Source organism: Mustela nivalis (genome assembly GCF_964662115.1).
Source record: "Mustela nivalis genome assembly, chromosome: 8".
NCBI classification, from domain to species: Eukaryota; Metazoa; Chordata; class Mammalia; order Carnivora; family Mustelidae; genus Mustela; species Mustela nivalis.
This window is the reverse complement of record NC_139027.1, coordinates 19,978,967-19,999,348: the sequence shown is the minus strand read 5'-3', so window position 1 is coordinate 19,999,348 and position 20,382 is coordinate 19,978,967. Positions and strand designations below refer to the sequence as shown.

The window sequence follows — 20,382 nt, the reverse complement described above, 5'->3', positions numbered from 1 at the left end:
GAGAGGAAAAACCCAGCTAGGCCAGTGTGTCCAGATCACCTCTGTCTCGAAGGGACATGACGTCACTGGGACTTGCTGAGAAGCCGCAGAACCCCTCCCAGAGCTGTCAGCCAGAAGTACAGGCCCAGTGAGCTTTCTCCACCAGCTCCCACCCCTGCTGGTGGGCTTTCACCTGTAGGACTGTCCCCTATACCACATACAGGGCTGTGCCTACCCAGACTGAAGAGGCTTCTTGGTAGAGAAGTCCTGGGGCAGAAAGGACAAGAATGAGGCAAGAGTGGGGAGACAGGTCCAGCTCAGGGACACCTGTCCCCGCAACAGCGCCTGAAGTCGAGGTGGGACCTGGGGCACCAGGACATGTGATATAAGTCACAGAGGGACAGGAGCGCCACCCACCATTCATATTCGTGCGGTGTGGTGCTGGGGCTCTTGTCCCCTAGCTCCACCCGTCCTCTGCCCTCTGAGAGTCTGCCCCACCTTATCTGTGGAGTTCTTGGTGTCCGGAGCCATTGAAAGTGGGGATTCGGGGTGGCGGATTGTCTGTAAACCTGGGCGATTCACACGGGGCTCAGCAGATCTTTGGACGAGGACCCTCCAGGCGGCTGGGTCTATGATGCAGCACCCTACCCCATGGTGAGGAATTGGAGCACTCGTGCCTCTTCTCCCCTGGTCATGAGTGATGCTCCCCCAAAGGCTAACAAAGGGTCTGCCTACAGGCTTGGGGCTCCCCAGTCCTGCTAGTGTCGGTGCTGCTCGGCAGGAGATACTTGTGCTGCCTCCCTGGTGCCATGATGCCTCCTCTCTGCCCTTCCGTTGTAAACTCTGGACCTGGCTTCCCTCAGCCTTAACTTTGAATTCCCCCAAAGTCTGATTTGTTCATAAAAAAAGGAACAGTGGCTGTTTCTAGCCTTTTTCCTCTGCTACCACAATTCCACTTTGTCCCCAGGCAATGTGAATGGGAGACTACAGGGGAAAAAAGTGTCTTTTATGAGAAGGTGGGAAAGAACACAAAGATTTAAGCTCCAAGATATTATCTGAATTCTTCCTCTGGATGAACCTTTTTAACCCCCAAATAAATGTCACCCTCCTTGTGGAGAGGCAAGGATTTTCATTTCTCTAACTGTACCCCATCCCCAACCCTGGGTTTCCTGGTGTTGTATATAACAAAGATTTTGGGTGACTTATGTCCCTGGCTCATGGGAGGTAACCTCTAAATTTGGGGAATTTCCCAAGTAATAGGAGTGTCTTCTTCATTGACGGTGGGTTGTTCAGACCGTGACTGAGTTCATGCTAATCAGATGACTCCGGACGGGGGCAGGCCAGGCCGGAAGACCCAACCGTGTGATTAGAGGGTTGGGGTTTTGAGACTGGTGATGTCAGCCTGACTCCCGGGAAGGGTAGAAAGGCTGGAGATTAAGTTGAATCACATGACCAGTGATTCCATCACTGGAATTTACATTGTGAAAAGCCTAGGAATAACTCTGGACAGAGGCTCAGGTGAGCTCTTCCTAGCTTATGTGACACGTCATTGGTCCGGGATGGAGGGTGTATCCTAAGAACACAGAAGCTTCACATTTGAGACTCTTTTAGACACACTAAGACATGTCTCTTCATTTGGCTGGCCCTGATTTGTGCTCTTTCTAATAAAACTGAGGTCGTTGGGGCAGTGCTTGCCTGAGTTCTTTGAGTTATTCTAGTGAATTACAAAATTTGAGGGGATAGTGACTATTTGGTCAGAAGTACAAGAGGCCTGGGAACCCCAGAAATTATGGCTGGCTCTGAAGTGAGGAGAGACTTGTGGCTGATGGTGTCTTTAGCCGGTGAAGTCCGCACTAATTCCAGACGATCTGACCGGTGTTGCCCTTAGGTGTATCTATCTACTTGCTTCCTTCCTTACCACCGCCTGGGGATCTGTACTCATCTGTCAGGAGGTTCAGTCTCCTCCAAATAGATGCTCATTTCCACCTTCACCCCAGAAAGCAGACACAGAGGCGGGAGAAGTGCCCTGGAGTTGGGTCTGGGTAGGATGGGCACAGCCCTGGGGAAGGTGATGTGTGCCAAGGAGAGCGTCCTTGGATCCATGAGCGATCCATGCATTTTTGCTGGAGTCCCACAAGGCATGACCTGGCCTTCTGGGCAATGTGCTGACGTGTACTATGGGAGCTGAGTCATCCCACTTGTCCCTGGAAAAGCCCCTTAGTGGGCTCTTCATCCTGGCCAGGCCTTTGCTGGAGATTTCCACCTCTCCAGTCCTCTCCCTGGGGTACATGAGAGTTTCTGGGTCCCCTGCATGCCCAGGGGCACCAGGAGTCTTGCCTTGGTCATGCCTCCCCGGCCACCTTTGTCCTGCCCTCTGCACAGGCTGAGCATCAGGCAGACTTCTAGATGTATCAGGTTCCCTCCCCCCAACCCGCTCCTGCCCAGCCCCACCTTCCAGGATCAATGAGCTCAGGGAAGCATGACTCAAGTACCTGAGACTCTCAGCTCCCAGGGACATTTCTAAGCACCCCTGCACCCTCATTCTGGAGCAGTGAGCTCATGACGGTCTAACTTCCTCCCTATCTTCTTCATCCTCTTTGTCCTCAAGACCGCAAGGGCAAACCCGTCCTTTCCCTCTGCCTGCTGAGGATGCCTCTACAGGGTGTAGGATCTATCCTCCCCGACCTGCCTCCCGCCACAACAAAGGAACTCAAACAAAAATCTAGCTGATGTTCAAAGCTGGGCAGTGACTTGCTCCAGCAAGATCTCCCCTTGCCCCAGGGTGACCCTCTGGGGTAGAAGACTCACAGGCTGAGGAAATAGACCTGAAACTATTTCAAAATATAATCTCATTTACATGCGCCCTGAATAATATTTACGGTGGGCCTGCTGCGCGCCGGTCACTAGGTTAGGACATAAACTCTCCTTAGAAATTGCTTTTAATAACTGCTTTATTAAGATATCGCTGACATGCCCTACAGTTCTGTCTTAAAAGAGAACAGCTCAATATTTCCTACTATAGTCACAGAGTTGTACAAACATCACCACCCCCCAATTCTAGAATGTTTCTATCACCCCAAAAAGAAATACCGAACTCATTAGCAGTAAACCGCCTCCTGCCCCCAGTCTCTCTTCCGCTGGCTCCTGGAAATCACTAATCTACTTTCTGTATCTATGGATTCGTCTATTCTGGACATTTCATGTAAATGGAATCATATACAATGTGTGCCTCTGGTGACCAGCTTCCCTCATTTAGGAGAATGTTGTTAAGCTTCCGTATTGTATCAATACTTCATTTATTTTTATTGTCAGTTAATGCTCTGCTATAGGGATACGCCGCGTTTTATCTATACATTCATCAGCGGACGAACATTTGGGCTGTCTCCCCTTTCTGGCTGTTATGAAGAAAGTGAGTATGAACGTTCTTATATAAGTCTTTATGCAGACAAATGTTTTTATTTCTCTTGGGTACATAGCCCGGAGCTGGGTCACGTGGTAACTCTGCCTAACAGTTTGAGAGTGTGTCAAATTCTTTCCCACAGTGGCTGTGCCATCACCATTTACCGCTCCCACCAGCAGTGTGTGAGGGTTCCAGTTTCTCCACATCCTCCCTGACATTTCATGGCTTCTGGTTTCGGCCATCTTGGTGGGCGGGCTGTGGTGTCTCACAGTGGTTCTGATTTCCATCTCCCTGATGGCTAAGGACAGCCTGGATGGCTAAGGAGCATCTTTTCATGTGTTCACTGGCCATTTGCATACCTTCTTTGGAGAAAGAGCTATTCGGATCCTTTGCCCATTTTTTTCAGTTGGGTATTTGTCTTTTTGTTGTTGAGTTGAGTTGTAAGAGTTCTTTATACATTCTGAATACAAGTTCATTTCCAGCCCTTTTGGATTTGAAGAGAAATCTAAATCAAGGTTAGATGCAGAGTTGCTGTTTTAATAAATGAGTGCTGTGAAATGTGTAAGCCTGATGATTCACAGACCTGTACTCCTGGGGCAAATAATACATTATATGTTAATAAAAATAATTAAAAAGAAAAAGAGGCACCTGGGTGGCTCGGTGGGTTAAAGCCTCTGCCTTCAGCTCAGGTCATGATTCCAGGGTCCTGGCGTTTTCCTCTGTTCCTGCAGGGACCCTGGCCGGCGGGGGAACGCCCTTTTCTGTGCTCTTTTGGTCCCCTCTTGAGGTTGGAGTCTAGGCTTATTCATCACTGTGTCCCCACACCTGGTCCAGTGTTTGGGATGTGGTTATAGGAGCTAACATTACCGAGCACCTATAATGTGCCAACACTGCTGCTTCTATTATTCAAATAACCCTCACCGCAATCTCACGATTCTCACCTTCCTTTCACAGATGAGGAAATGAAGATGCAGGGAGGTTGAGTAACTTGCCCAAGGTCACATGTCAGCATGCGGCCGATCTGGGATGAACCCAGGCAGTGGGACTATTCAGCCAATATTATGTCTCGCAATCCCACTATTGGGTTGTCTTTCTGGTGGTCCTTTTTGTGTAGGGGGGCGACATCTATTGCCTTGAGAACCCAGAGAATCTGTCCCTTTGCCCACTCGGAGGCTCAAGGAGATGGGCAGAAGGTGGAATGTGGGCTACCATGGCAACTGGGTCACCGGTCACCTCCCCTGCTGAGCCCTGGGGCAGAGAGAAGCGTGGGGTTGGCATGGGGCAATGTTTGCGGCATCAGATGCACTGGGAGGACTTGGAAGAATACCAGGTGGGTAGATGAGGCGGAATGTTCTGGGCAGAGGTGAGGGGAGCCCCCGGAGACAGGTGGGTTGAGTGGGAAATGCTTGCCTGAGGCTGGAGAGTTTCCCAGGCAGCATAGCAGGCTCTGTCGCCTTTGCTAAACCCACATCCACTTGAGGCTGACCCGTCCTCCCAGACCCCCTCCTGCGTTTGTCTCCCGCTGCTCCAGAGCCCAGGGTTATAGTCTCCACTTCACCCCTCTCTCCAGGTCTGTGCTGGCGTGCTCCCTCCCAAGGCGGTCAGAGCCTGGGGTTTGCTGCTCTGCCACCTCTGGAGGTCCGAGGGTTGGGGTACTTCCGTTTTGCCAGGTCTAGGATAAGAGCAGGGGCTTCTCCTCCCCAGGTCCCTGAAATTACCCCCTCCCCAGGGGGCCAGGGCCGGAACCGAGGGAGGAGGCAGGTCACCTCTCTCTGTGGTTTGTTGTAGGCCCTGACCTTCCTGACCAGAAATGAGATCCTGTGGTGAGTCGAGGGGCCCCCTTTTCCCCACCTTGAGCTGAGCGCTTGTCCTGGTAGGGTCACAGGCTGGTCCCTGAGTGTGGCCCCCGCCAGGCGCTGGGGGGCTCTGGAGACGAGACCGGCAGGCAGAGACAGACCCCAGCCCGGAGAGCCCAACTCCAGGATGCCAGGGCCCCAGTGGGGCTGAGAGAAGCCTCAGGCGTTAAGCCACCAGGCGCTCCAAGGCAAGATTTCTTCATAGAATCGCAGAAGTGAACGAGGCCTCTTGGGGTCATGGGCGGGGAGGAAGAAAGGACTTGGGAAACAGGTAAACAGGGATGGGCTCTAAGCCCTGGCTCCCGCTCCAAGCCTCTCTTCAGAGCCTGCTACGTGTCAGACACGGTGAGGGCTGCGGGAGCGTAACAGGGAGCAGCCCGCGGTGCCCGTCGTCATGCAGGTGACCGTCCAGCAGGGAAGGCTCCGGACAGAGGACGAGCGTCAGGCAGAGTGAGGGCAGCCGACGCCCTCCTCAATGGGGCCAGAGAGGTGCGAACGGCATGGTGTGAGGGTGCTCCGTCCAGGTCCAGGGCTGGGGACTGCAAAAGTCTTACGGGATTTTTTCTCTTGCCCTGCGGCTGCTCGGCACCCCTTCTCTGGCCCAGCACAAGACAGGCGCTCCGCTGGGTGGAGGTGAGCAGACAGGCTCTCTCCTCCGGACCACTAGGCCCCCATGACAGGCAGGGATGAGCCCCCGGCCAGCTTCGGCGAGCCTCACTTGTCGGGTATGAACTGGAAGCTGAGGGACGCTGGCTGTTTGAAGAGAGCATTTGAAACTCTGCATTAGATCATGTCATCACAACGTTTCAGAACACCCGAGATCACGAGGAGAGGCGAAGAGCTTCCATAGAGAAAACAAAAACAAAACAAAAGACACACACAGGGAAAAACTCCAATCCAGAGTGAAGTCCTAGTTAAACGAGTAATCAAGAACGAATGTGAAGTAACGATTTTTTTGACATGCAAATTATTATTTTTTTTAAGTTTTTTTTTTTTTTTAAGATTTTATTTATTTATTTGTCAGAGAGAGGGAGAGAGAGTGAGCACAGGCAGACAGAATGGCAGGCAGAGGCAGAGGGAGAAGCAGGCTCCCTGCCGAGCAAGGAGCCCAATGTGGGACTCGATCCCAGGACACTGGGATCATGACCTGAGCTAAAGTCAGCTGCTTAACCAACTGAGCTACCCAGACGTCCCTGCAAATTATTTAAAAAAAAAAAAGACCTCTTAGGCATCTTGTCTGAGGAAACTTCTGGAGGGCGTGCTCCATTAGCATGAGTAGGTAAATGGTGTTATTTTGGTAAGAGATACTGGTGTATCTAGGACGTTTCTGTTTTTGTAAAACAAAAGGTTCTACATGTATGCACACACACACACACACACACAGTACACAAAGAGAGTATGTGTGGAAGGACACACACACGCACGCCAATCACTGGTTAGCTTCCTGCAGGAGCCTGGGGTTCTGCCCACGTCGGCTTTAGCGTGGCTGAGTTGTTGGCAAGGTGAAGGGCGGCGCTGACGCACACCCGGGGACACCTTCAGGGGCTGAGGGAGCCAATGGCACGTGGTGCTCGAGGGAGACAGTGGCCCGGGGGGCCGAGACTAAACCCCAGTCACTTTTGGACAATTGTTCTATGTGGCCTCCAAAGACACGTGGGGATTTTCCTATTAATGTGACAAAGACAGACAGCCTGGATGACGGTGCCATTGGAGAGGTCGGTCCAGCTGAAAAAAGCATCCAAGAGACTGACAGACACGAGTAGCCTCCGGACAAGGGTGCCTCTGCTCTCTTCCAATACTTTCCCACATTTTATTTTATTTTTTTTTATTTTTTTTTACTTTTCCACCTTCTTATCTGTGCCATGCAGAGGACACAAAGGCCTGAAGGCCTAGTCACCAGATCTGCCGATGACGCATTAGCAGGAGGTCAGACCACATGTGACGCTCTGGTCTCGGGGCCAGCCCCTTCGCAGTCTGGGGCTGCCTTGGCCGGGTTTTCCGAGAAGGGGTCTGTCCACCCTCAATGTCTAGCCGGTGGGGATTTTCTGTCACAGCTTCTCCCTGTCACAGCAGTTCCAAGTCAGCCCTCCCTGACTTGTGATCGGATTGCTCCTAGAGAAGGCCCTGACTTCCAGATGTCTCTTGGGCTCAGCGCACAGGCTGTTTGGGTCCCTATCTTCAGCCGTGGCCACAGACTCCACGTCTGAGGCCTGACCCCAGGAGGGCACTTGTGGCTTCCTTTAGACCTCCGGGGTTGGAGCCCAGGTTGGCCCGACTCAGTATGAGCCATTTGGACTTCTCAGTGTCGCTCAGGGATTGCTCTGCTCCTGTGGGCTGTGTGCTGTGCTAGATTGTGGGCTGTGTGGGGGTCTGCTTGGGGAGCCTGAAGCTTTGTCCCTAGCCTCCGCATAGGCTGAAGTGGCCATAAGGACCGCTCTTTCCTCTTGGCACCCCAGAGGTCCCAATACTTTCCAGCCCCTAGGCCCTGTCCTGGCCATTAGCGTCTGGCCCTCCGGGAGCACCCATCACTGGGTCAAGGTCAGCAGGCAGCGTGGTTACAAGCTGGCTTCCCGGAAGCCAAAGGGCTAGGTTGGACGCTCAGCTCTGCCCCTTCTAGCTGTGTGACTGTGGGTGCATTTCTTTGCTGAGCCTGTTCCCACACTTATAAAAAGCGTGACATGAAAGTACTGGAAGCTAAGCTCCCATGGTTGTTATTAGGACGATTAAACGATCAAATGCATGTCAAAGGTCAGAGCAGCCCCGGGCACAGGGGTCCGTGCTTACTAGGGGCTAGCTGTTATTTTCATGCTTTTATTATCTCTCTTTTTCTGCAAATGAGGAAATTGGCTCAGAGAAATGAAGCGGTTTGTTCAAGCCACACAGCTTGAAAGGAGCAGATCATAAAAGCCACCTTTTCAGGCTAAAGATAGGGCTATTTATGAAATGCCTGCAGTCTGTCCTGTAGGGCAAAGGACCACTGACCTCATGGCCCCCCGGAGCGGAGCCCAAAAGAGAGGAGGAGAGATGGAGCCTGGCACTGGAGCTGTGTTCTCAGTCCTGCCTGCAAGAGAGGAACGGGGAAGCTCATAGAACGTAGAGGTCCTGCCCCCATCTTGGCCTTGAATGAGAGTCTCTTGGGGTGGGTACGGGTGTTTCTAACATGGGACTCAGTTGAATATCACTAAGTAAAGCCTCAGAGGCAAGGGGGCAGAGAAGGATATAGAAATAGCCATGGGCGGCCCGAACCAGAGGGAGCAATGAGAGTCACCAAGTCTCTCATTTTACAGAGGGGAAACTGAGGCACAAGAGGGAATGTGGCAGAGTGTGAGCTATGGGGCCGGTCTCCCCTGTCTCGGGCCTCGGAGCCTGCAGACAGCCCCTCCCTGTGTCTGGGAGAGAGCCACAGCCCGGGCTCCTTGATTTCTGGCAGGCTGAATGTGTGAGTTTTTCAAACGGCTTTGACTCTTGAGTCCATTAGTGATTAATTCAGAGTTCCATTTAGAGCCTGCTGATCCATATTTGGAGGAGGAGAACATTTTGTGGCGGCCGAGATGCAGCCACGATTCATCTGCGGGCAGCCCACCCACTCCGCGGCCTGGGAAGGCATGAAATCCAGGCCAGGCCCTCCCCAGAGCACCCCTCCCCAGAAAGCTTTGTGGGGGTGTGGGGCCGGGAGACTCGCACCTGGCTGTGGGGCGGATCCTTTAGGGGTGCGGCAGCACAGGCTGAAGAACCCGGTGTGCAGTTTGGCCCCCACGCTCTCTCAAGCTGTATGACCTTGGGCACACCTTTTATACCCCCTAAGCCTCAGTTTTCCCTTCTTTAGAAATGATCACCCCTGCACCTGTCCCTCAGGAATGTTGGAAAAATTGAGAAAATGTGCGTGAGTGCACCCAGCACAGAGACCTAGTAAATGAGAGGAGGGGGTGGCCGTGGCCGTCACCCTTTTCCCCTAGCAGAGCCTCTGACCCCCCCTTCTCTGGGCTCCGAGGAATGGAGCTTCGGTCTGCCACTCTGGATTTAACACGTGCCACAGTGTGACCTGAAGCAAGTTATTTCTCCTCCTTGAGCCTCCGTTTCATTAGCGAAGGAGAGAGAGTAGCTCCTTCCTTGCAAGACTCATGCAAGTTCCATGAAAAATGCCCATGAGCGCTGACGGCTCATGTCAGGCCACTCCCGGTGGGGAACCCCCGGTGGGGTCAAGGGAGCTGTCTGTTCTAGGCGCTGGCCACAACGGTGCAAGGGCTCAGAGAAGTCTTAAAAATTAGTAGAGCTTACTGAAAGTCAGTCTGCTTTTTCTCTCCTCAGGCCAGCAATTCTAATGACGACAGTGAGGAAACACACCTTTTGGCTAGGGCTGAATACTTCGGCCACCCCATCATATGTCCCCTCCCCTCTTGGGCCACGGACCCTCCAGGGACGCCGGCCTGCCTTTCCTACTCTCTGCTCTGCAGTGCCCCCCACACTTGCCTGGAGAACGTTTCCCCTCACCTATTCTATACCCTCTTTTCGGCTGCCTCCTGAACTCGCCAGAGCTGTCCCTGGTGAGGAAGGTCCAGGGCCCCTGACAAGGCTGACAGAGCCTGTCCTTCATGAAGAGCCATGCGCCTTTCTGGCTCCTGTTTTCAGCCCTTCTCATGGGTCAGCACAGAGTCAGTGATGCTCCCTGTTGGGCAGCGTCAAGGTCTCTCTACTCAGAGAGGTCAAGCAACTTGCCTCAGATCACACAGCTGGTGGGACAAGGATCATGGTCCCAACAGGTGCCCCTGACTGATCTGGCAGCATTCCAGCAGGAATCGGGAAACAGGCAGCATACTCAGCTGGGGGTCTTGAGCTCACGGAGGTTAAGCAACTGGCCATTGCTGCCTGGAAGGCCTGAGGAGCCCAGTGGGAGCTGGAGCTGTGGAAGGTGGAGGGCTCGTGCAGACACGGCCAACACCTGCCACGGCTGGAAGGGGTTGGGAGACCTCTGGTCTCCGGTGGGTGCCTCCCTTGGACCAAAGCCTACTGGAAGCGTCTGGACGCCACAGGGCAAGAGAGATGGGATGCACCATAGAGACGGGAGTGGGGCCTGAGCAGGAGGGGGGAAAACAGAACAGGAGCACGGACACAGCTGAAGCGCTTGCCACTCTCCCAAGGCCGGGATCTAAAGGACATTTTGCCAGTCAGCGAGCTGTGAAAGCATGAGAGGCTAGAATGGGAACAGATCATGGCTCCGAGCTCTCCTGGGGTTGGGCCTCCATGTACCATGATCCGGGCCCTGGCCAGGGGGGCTCCCTCTCTATCTCCAGATCTCCACTTGTAAAATCACCCTCTGAATTCTTCTTTGAGTTGCCTGTCCCTAACTTCCGCCAGTCAGATTCGTCTGGTTCAGACACCACACACCATGCCGCCGACAGTGAGGCGCTGTTAGTCACTCATCCCCGAGTATGAATTCGCTTGGCCGGGGGCTGGCCTCCTGGCACTGAGCTGAGGTGAGAGGCTGGATGGTGGGGAGAAGAGCGGGAAAGGAGGAGAGGGGAGAAGGCGAACGTGGAGTGTGCAGGACATGAGGGGAAGAAGGGAGGGCGGGCGGGGGACCAGGTCCGGTTAGAGGGCCCCTCCCCACCCTCATCAAGGTCTAGGTCTGAGCGCCAAGAGTCTGGGCACCGGGTGCCTGAGCAGCAGGACAGGAACACGGACAGGCACATAGAGAGGCTCAGGGATCGGGAGAGGCAGGCACCGTGCTGACGTTTCTACCCCTCGTCTCGTGTTTGTGAAGGGAGATTAGAGGCCCGGGGCTGGGGGATCACAACGCTGCTCAAGGTCTCAGAGCTACCAGGTGGCAGACTCAGGACTTGAACTAGGTCTGTCTGGCCCTACAGACTGTTTTTCACCAGCCTGTGGTTACCTCCCCTCCCCGCATGCACACTCGCTCACACACACAGTCACACACTCACATGCACACTCGCTCACACGCACAGCCACACACATACTCGCTCACACACAATCACACACCCGCACACTCATTCACATGCACAGCCACACACACACACAGTCACAGGAAGGCCCCGCAGCCCCACCACAGCCCGTCAAACCCCCACCACAGCCCTCGTGATTGCCCATTTTCCAGATGATGAAACTCAGGCTCAGGAATGAAGGTCGCACAGCTCTGCTGCGGCACCACAGGGTCTGGGGTTCGGGCCACCATGTCTCCTCTCCACCGGCTGTCTCGGACACTAGTCCTAAATGACCCAGGAGCCTCGACAGGAGGGGGCGGGAGGGCCTGAGGATGCAGCTCGTGCTCTCTTGGCCTGAGGGTCCTGCACTCTCCTCCCGTCGGGCCACGGAGCCACCCCGCCTTCTGCCTGTCTCTCACAAGCAAAGCCGGTGTGGGCCTACAGCAGGGACACTGATCTCGGGGTGATGAGGCCAGAGGCTTAGTCCTGCGGTCTCTGGAGACCACCTGCGGGCTAGGGCGGCTGTGTGATCCCCGGCTGCGGCTACCCTGCCGGCTGGGCTCTAATCTGGGCTCAGCCACACCCACCGTGTGATGTCTTTTTTCCCGGACAAGGGCGGGGCTGGGCAGCTGGCCTGGGTGGCACGCTGGCTTCCCAAAGGCCCTGCTGGCTTCTCCATCTGTAAGTAAGGGACTGGACTGCGTGACCAGAGATGTCCCTTCCAGCTCTGACATCCTAGAACTAACACGTGTGTATTCTGTGCTACAGAGCACACTCACATACCTTTCCTCACGCTCGGCTCATCTTTGCACATCTCTCCCCCTCCCCCCACCCCCGCCGCCCCAACGTGGGCCGGGCACACTGGATCCTCAAGGGTGTTTCTAGAAGCATGGACTGATGTCCAACTGCCTTTACTATGTCACTCAATTGTAAGTCCCCTTCCTCCAGATAGGCCTGCCGGAGAGGGGCACGTGGTCCTCTGTCCCCAGCTCACTCTGTCTCTCTTCTTAGCATCCATGACACCTTCCTGAAGCTCTGTCCCCCTGGGAAGTACTACAAGGAGGCAACACTGACCACAGACCAGGTCAGCTCCCTGCCAGCCCTGAGGGTGAGTGCAGCATAGGGGAGGGGCTGGACATGCCACTGGGGTCCACGGAGGGGTGGAGGACCCTGGGGGTGGGGTGGGCATTGTGGCCCTGGGGGCGTCTGGTGGCAGGCTCTCCAGAGGGGCTGGTGGACCACCACGCAGGGCATGGTTTCCCAGCACTTCTCACATGCGTCTGGCCTCACTCTATCCTTACATCAGTCCCAGAGGCAGGACAGGTGTGAAAACTGTCACCATTTCTCTGGTGCATGAAGTGCATGAAGACAATGCCACTTTTCCAGGTCTCACTGGGGAAAGGGGTGGGTCTTGCTGAGGCTCCAGGGCCTGTGATTCCCTCTTGAGCCTGGTCTTGGGCCCCCCCTCCGTCAGCTTCCTGCTGACACTTTACTCGACCCCTCCCACCCAGAGGACCCGCACCGGCCAGCTCTCTCTGCTGTCTCTCTGCCGGGTGAGTGGGAAAGTCGGGATCCCCTGCAGAACAACCTGCGTCTTGGGGAAGCCAGGGTGTCACGCCAGTCCATCTGCCCAGCCCCCTCCTCAGCCCTTTTCTGCTCAGGCTGCTTCAGGGAACTAGGGTTTTTCTAGAAGGACTGAGAACCTTCTCAGTTTCTTCCTGAGAAGCCAGGAGCAGGACTTGGAGCCCCGTGACTGTGGTCCCAAGCTGCCTCCTTCCATCTCCAGGTGTGACTACAGGAAAGAAGGACACGTGCATTTCTGTCCTTGTCTCCCTCCTCCTCTCCCCCTCAGTGGAGCCAACCCTCCCTGACCCGAGAGAGGTGGGCCAAATGTTCCTATCTTCTCCTGGATTTCCCACACTTTCCTGAGCCAAATCCTATAACCCCTATACCCAGTTTACATACGCCCGCCCTGCCCTTGTCAGAGCAGAGTCCTTGTCCAAACCCACATCTCAGTCTCCCCACCTGTGAAATGGGCGGAATGGTGGGGGTGGCTGGGAGTTGTTTCCCTCTGCTCCCCAAGGCTCCCCAAGGTCCCTGAAGTCTAAAGGCTGTGCTGACACAAGCTGTTAATGCTCCCCATTCCCAACTTTAAGTACCATCTTAAATTTTTGGTTTCTGATGTGAAAAGGCCCTGCCCTTCCCCCGAAGCACCTAGAAGAGCCCGAAGGGGCACCATAAAAGGGCTCCTTAATCACATCTAAGATTTGCAATTAAAATGTGTCCAGCGCTTAGAAGGACGACGTCAGGTTAACTAATCACGGTGGTGTCAGGCTTCCTGATGTTTCATTCTGATCTCAGAGGAATAATGGTTTGAATCTGTCATTGTGCAATGAGAGGCCATCCTCACTTCTGTCTGGAACAAGATGGGCCTGAGAGCTGTGGGCCCCTCTTGGAAGAGGGCTAGGGGCTCGGGTGGGGCGGGTGGGGGTGGGGTGGGGGGGAGAGAGCACAGGTGGAAGGAGCATGCATTCAGCGCGGGCTCTGCGCCTCTCCGAAGTGACGGACCTTGTTCTGGGCAGAGACAGAGAAAGAGCACAGAGCTAGGTCCTTGAGATGGAGGCAGGAACAGAGAAGACAAAGGAATAGGAAAGGGTGTTGAGAGGAAGGGGGACGGGGCAGCTGAGAGCTGGGGTCTCCGAGAGGAAAGGAGCCCGGTACTCAAAAAGGTGAGATAATTGGAGAATCTGCCCGTGCCAGACACAAAATGGGGAGCTTGTCCTCCTGGCACCCCCTGTTCTCATGCACACCCTCACCCACACAGGCCCACCTCCATCTCCCCACCCCCCACACATGTGCTGCCTCGGTGGGGGTGGTGGGGGGGGTCACTCAGAGCTAGACTATCCACGCAGGGCCGGGCTGAGGGGCAGCCTGAATGGAAGCTTCTGCCCTCTGTTCTCCAGTGTCACTGGGCAGTCCCAGAGTATCCGAATGCAAAGCCTGGCAAGAGACCCAGAGGCCACCCAGCCTAATCACTGCCAAATGCTCTCTGCCCTAGTTTTACCCACCAGAGAACTGAAACCTGGAGAGGGAAGCACCTTGCTCAGGCTGAGTGACTGCAGAGCCAGGACCGGCTCTGACCCACTTCTAACCAGGGCCTCCACCTCTGATCAGGGCTTGGCTCGGTGCCGACGCTGTGCCTGGGGTGGCAAGGTGCCCTGGGGGGCTCAAGGGGAGCGCCTGGCAAAGACCCGCCCTGGAGGGCTGATGTGGAGAGTGCTGGGGGACACGTGGGCCAGCACCCTGCATAGCCCCAGAACACCCTGGTGGGGCCTGGGGTCTCTGTTTTGAGCTCCCAAGGAGCAAAGTCTGGACCCAGAGGGCTGGGTCAGGGCGCAGCTCCCTCACTCCACCTGGGACCTCTTCCTCTAAGCCTGAATCCCTGTCGGTAAGACAGAGTGTTTGTCCCGTGCCGTGTATCAGCATGTGCAGGGCTAAACCGTGGTCCTCTGCACCAGGAGTGGTGGGAGGGCGGTGGGCAGGGGTGTGGGCAGGGAGCACCCGTCTGAGCCACCTCTGCAGCCCTGGACGCCCCTGCTGGACAGCGGCTGGAAATGGAGACAGGGTCCTGGGACAAGCCTACTTTTAATATTACTTATTTCGCCCTTCTAAATGGCCTTTATTTTATTCTGTTGCGCGACTAGAAACCAGATCATTGTAGGAAAACACAGAAAAGCAAAAATGCAATTAAAAACTGTCAGGAAGCCCACCTCAAGGGACGATCATTACGATCAACTTGCCTTATTTCCCTCCTTAATTTTCTCTAAGCAGATACATAAGTGTTTATTAAGGGTTTCTTGGGATCATGTTGACATTTTTGTACGTTGCTCCCCCCCACCCACCCCGCTCCTCTTTTAGTTTCTTTGTTCCTTTTCGAACTGGTTCTGAACAGCCAGAATCATCTCATGAACTTAGGGCACTAAGCCACTGCCACATCTAGAGAACGAGGGGACAGGACCTGCGGCCAGGAGCCGAAGGTCTGGGTTCGAACTCCCCTTGCTAGCCATACGATCTAAGGCAAGCCACGTCACAAGAGGAATGAACCGTGAATCAGAGTGGAAGAAAGCGAATCGACACCGGGCAGAGAAGACGGGGTGGGAGCGGAGCCGCGCGGGGCCTGTTTCCCTGCAGGTGTGGGGCCTGGTTCTAGGTGCTCCCAGGTGTGGCCCTGGGTCCAAAGATGCAAGTTTCTCAACGTTGCAAGGAAGAGTACAGTGAGCACAAGCTCCCTATCACCGCCGGGTGCGAAATGGCCGACAGGCATTTAGCGGGGATGTTCTAGTGCACGCCTAGGTATGAACAAGAAACTGACCCCATGCGTAGTGCCCTCTTCACTGCCCGAGCCCTGCGACACCTTCTTACTCTCTTTTGTGTTGGCCACCACAGTATGTCTCAGACTTCGGACTTTTCATAGTCCAATAAAATTTCCAAAATACATTTTTTTCTTTTTTTGAGGAAGAACTAGCTAGAGATGCCAACTTTCCTAATTTTGCCAAGTAAGGACATTTAAAAACGATGTGATCCACAATCACCACCATTTCATTTCATTTTTTAAAAATGTTCATTTCAGAGCAAAAATACAAGAAGGCGCTAATCCCAGGCACAAGAATGGCTCTTTCCATATACATTTCTTCTTGTCATTTTCCTACTTTCGCCACCAGTCTATCAAGCACATTGTCATAGGTTGTCCCTGGTCCTGAGACCAGCTTTGGGGGATTTAGATCTAGGACTAAATTTCCCTCCGTGTCTTTCCAATCTTGGTCAAAGGGGGAAGATTGCTTCCCGAAATGAGCAAGGAGAGGCTTGCTGGGGGATGGGGGCCTGAGCGTCCCTGTTGTGTCCTCTACCGGCCCAGTGATGGGAGCTGCATGACTCACACTGCCCAGAACATGTCTCTGGAAAAAGCTGTGAGAATTGGGCCCCAGGGAGCTCCTGGTACGGCTATAAGTTGGCTCAGGGGGTTGAGTGGTCTGGGAAGAGAGTCCTGTTTTCTTAACTTGAATTCACTCGTGGAAAAATGGGTTGGTTAATATTGGGAAGGGTCTGTTGGTCAGCAGAGAGCAAGGAAGGAGAATGGCCTGGGAGGCCGAGGACAGTGGGAAAAACCAGATGACGGGGACACAGTGGTCCCTTCTCACTCAGAAATTTCTGTTTTCTCTTTGCGGCTTTCTTTGGTGTATTTAAAAACAATGTTTCTGTTCTTGTAAATAATGATCTTGCTTTCTGTAAACTTGGATGAGAAGTGGTGCAGTGTGACCTGGGTTTCTGGTTTCCGGGCCCAGGACGGCGGGTGGTAGCATCTGGGCAGATCCCAAGGTCTCAGCCTTTGGGATGGAGGCTCGAACAGTGCTGCTCTGGCCTCTCCCCAGTTCCCACTCTGGAGTTCCTGAGGGCAGGTGGTCTGTGCCCAGTCTGGCCTCCACTACGTTTCCCCCCAGCATCAACTCCGCAAGCACAGAGAGGTTTAGGAACCTGCCTGAGGTGTCAGGAGGTTCTGTGGGTTCCAAGGTTTCAGCTCCACACCCTTGGTTTCTAGCTGTCCCCAGGTTTTCTGAACCTTTCTGATGCCTGCTGATAGGCTGGGCCTGGCTCCTTAGACTAGCTGGCAAAGAACCCCTTCCCAAGGCTTTCGGCCAATCAGGAGTCCTCATGCTTATTCAGGCTTTCGAGAAATGACCAGCGTAGCAGAGGCAGGGAGGGGAACATGTTTTTTTTTTTTTTAATTTAAGATATTTTTCTCTTTTTTTTTTTAGTTTTTAAATCAAAATTATTTATGCATGCCAAGAGTCAAGTTGCCCTCTGGGGGTCACCCTCAATTCCCTTCTCTGGAAAGAAACCATTTGAGGCTTTTAGCTGGTTCTTGGTTCTTCTTGCCTTTATATCTCTGGAGAGTACTCTTTATGGCCCCTTCTTTTTTTTTTTAAAGATTTTATTTATTTGACAGAGAGAAATCACAAGTAGATGGAGAGGCAGGTAGAGAGAGAGGAAGGGAAGCAGGCTCCCTGCTGAGCAGAGAGCCTGATGTGGGACTCGATCCCAGGACCCTGAGATCATGACCTGAGCCGAAGGCAGAGGCTCAACCCACTGAGCCACCCAGGCGCCCTTTATGGCCCCTTCTTAATACCTCCACCTTTGGCCTCCCCCTAGAGAAGAGGTTCAGCTCTTCCCTCCCCTACCTGACTCCCCACATGACTCCCATCCCCCACACCACCCCCAGTGTAGCTATATAAGTATTTCGATTAGACCGGTATTCGATGTTTACGTGATAATAATTATATATGCTACTCAGAGCTGAGCCAGGAAATAGACTACGGTTACTTTTCTCTGTCTGCACGTTTTCTGTTGTCGTCTTTCCTGGATGTAATCATTGTTTTTGCTTAAGTTTCTGTGTACTTACCATTAGGCCAACACCAAACTTCTGCCGATCACCTAAAAATCTCCTCCAATTAAAGGCTTTCAGAACAGAGACGCTTTCTGTACCTTCCACTTTCTCAAAGAAATTTCTCTCAGAGCCTTCGGAGCTGCTCTAGACAGGCCCAGGTGGCCCCCTAAGCCTGGTCCTTGTTGTCCTAGACTCTGGTCACGTCTCCCTTGGATCTTCCTTTCCTGTCCTCTCTCTGCATAACCCCTTGTTTTGGTGGCGCATCCTTTAGTAGCCTCCTGATAAAGGGCTCGCAGAGGTAAATGTCTTGCCACCTTCCATACGCCTTACATGGCTGATAATGTCTTTACTCTCCGCTCGCACTTGATGGAGAGTTTATGTGGAACCTCTCGGCTGCTTGTCATTTTCCCTGGCGTTGGGAAAGCAGCACTTCGGTGCATTTCAGCGTTCGCTGTTGTTACTGAGAAGTCCAAAGCCTTTCTGTTTCCTGACCTTGTTTTATAACTCGATTTTTTTTCTTTCTGGGAACTTGCGGGCTCTTCTCTTTGGCCTTGGCATTCTGAAATTCCCACCGATGCGAGGTGGTGTGGGTCCTTCTCCCTCTCCCCATGCACCGGGCACCCAGAGGACCCGCTTGGTCTGGAAACTGTCATTCAGACTAGGATGTTTCCATGGATTGTTTTCTTTGATAACTCTCCCCTGGTGTCTTCTTTGTTCTCTCTTTCTGGAACTCTAATATCCTGCTGTTGTACATCAGGGATCGCCCTTTACTTTTTATCTCCTCTCTCATTTTTCATCTTCATCTCTTTGCTCCTCTTTCTGGGAGATTTTTCTCAACTTTATCTACAACCTTTTAATTTAGTTTTTCACTTCTGCCCTTATGCTTTTAATTTCCAAAGGCTCCTTCCCCCCTCCCCACGCCATTTTAAAATAGTATTTTCTTTTTCCTGGATGCAATGTCTTATCCGATCTTTTCTCCCTGGTGCCTCACCACCCCTCCACACCCCCCAGCTTGCTTGAGTCTCCATCATCTGTGTCAGAGGCCTTCCCTGGCTATCTGGTAACCGTGGGCTTGCAGTGGAGAGTAGGGGCTGGTTGCTACCAAGCTGCGTCAAAGCTAGAGTCCCTGGGTAAGCTTTTGACTGGGAGCTCCCCTGGAGACTGAGCAGTGCGGGGTGACCATTTCTTGAGGTGTCCCGAGAGAGGAGGGCAGGGAAGTTCTGAAAGGAGGGCTGCTGGGGTCTTAGGCTTCTGCTTATCTATTTATTTAATCCCCAGTTTTCAACATAACTGATCCCCCCACCCCCACCCCCGCCCCACAGAAAGTCCCTCTTAGACTCTCCAGTGTACAACCTTCCAGTCTGGTACAGGAGCTGGGCAGAACCAGCCACCCCGAGTCCAGCAGAGGGGACTAGAACTCCGAAGCTTTCAACGCACTTTTTAAATTTTTTTTTATTTTTTAAAGATTTTATTTATTGGACAGAGAGAGATCACAAGTAGAGAGAGGGAGGAGGAAGCAGGCTCCCTGCCTAGCAGAGAGCCCGATGCGGGACTCGATCCCAGGACCCTGAGATCATGACCTGAGCTGAAGGCAGAGGATTAATCCACAGAGCCACCCAGGCAGCCCTTCAACACACCTTTAATGAGTCCTTTTCCAACCTCTGTGTATTTCCAGTGTTTCCGGGTACTTCCAGTTCCAGAGCCTTTCAAGGACCCTGGGATGTAGGAAAGGCTGCTAACCAGCTTCTCTCACTGGGCGCTCAGGGTGGGGCCCTCTCCTGCCTGCCCGGTCAGTGACGGCTTCCTGTGTGTGTCAGAGCACTGCTGTTCTCTGCGTTCTCCCTGTTTTCCTGTGGGTGATGCCTCTAAAAACTCCCTTTCACTGGAGTTGTAGTGGGTGTCAGAGAGAGTGAAAATAGACGCAAGTGTTCAACCCATCATCTTTACCCAGGAATAACACCTGCATTCCCGACGATCAGTAAAGCATTACGAAAACAGCCTCCCCGCCCGGTAGCTGTCTCAGAACATGCCACGCGCCGCAGCAGCTGCCCCCAGAACCGTCCCGCTCCCCGCTCCCCGCCTCGCCAATGCTCCTCTGGGCTGGTGTCCTCAGAGCTCCTGGGTGGCTGATTCTCCTTCCTGTCCCCACCTCACCCTCCAGCTGAGCCAGGCGACTCTGGGAGCCCCACCCTCCCCAAGACCCCTGGCAAACGACGCTGCTGCTCGTCCAGTTGATTTCATCACCAAGGCGACATTCCCGCAGCTGAGACACGTTTGTGGACTCAGCCTGATGAGCAGGGTTCTCACATCCGGTTCTCAGCTGTTTACCCTACCAATAGGTATTATTTCCCGTGCGTTGTGCACTGAGTGAGGTCTCGGGGGCTTCCTTGCTAACGGAATTCTGTGTTAGGAACAAACAGGAGAATCACAAACCATGGAGGCTTGGCGGAGCTCAGATCCTTGACCCCCATGCCAAGTGCTGCGTCCCAGATGGGTACATCCAGGCTACTGGGGGGGGGGGTAGACGTATAGTACTACCTGGAGAGACCCAGCCCAAGACACTTGGCCATCTCTGTCAGGGTCCCCTCCCATCTTCTCAGGCTGTTGAATGACCACTGGGGTAGCCAGGCACGTCTAGGCACCCCTCCCTGGAAGGACCTCCCTAGAGCTGTCCTGCAACTGGTCCAGGGCCGGGGATCGGCCCAGAAATGCCTGCAGGTCAACTCTCCCAGCAGCCTTGGCCAGCTGAGTTTTTATCTGAATTGA

At 53.7% G+C, this 20,382-nt stretch overlaps 1 protein-coding gene across 1 annotated transcript in view; it reads left to right on the top strand.

The window, feature by feature from the left end:
- Nucleotides 1-4,612: 4,612 nt before the first annotated feature.
- CIB4 (calcium and integrin binding family member 4) overlaps nucleotides 4,613-20,382 on the top strand; it is a 49,586-nt gene continuing 33,816 nt past the window's right edge. Inside the window, exons 1-3 of the mRNA XM_082743827.1 lie at nucleotides 4,613-4,709; nucleotides 5,168-5,202; nucleotides 12,186-12,282. Of these exons, the coding sequence (XP_082599953.1) occupies nucleotides 4,656-4,709; nucleotides 5,168-5,202; nucleotides 12,186-12,282 (186 nt within the window). The 5' untranslated portion in view covers nucleotides 4,613-4,655. The remainder of the gene's footprint in view (nucleotides 4,710-5,167; nucleotides 5,203-12,185; nucleotides 12,283-20,382) is intronic.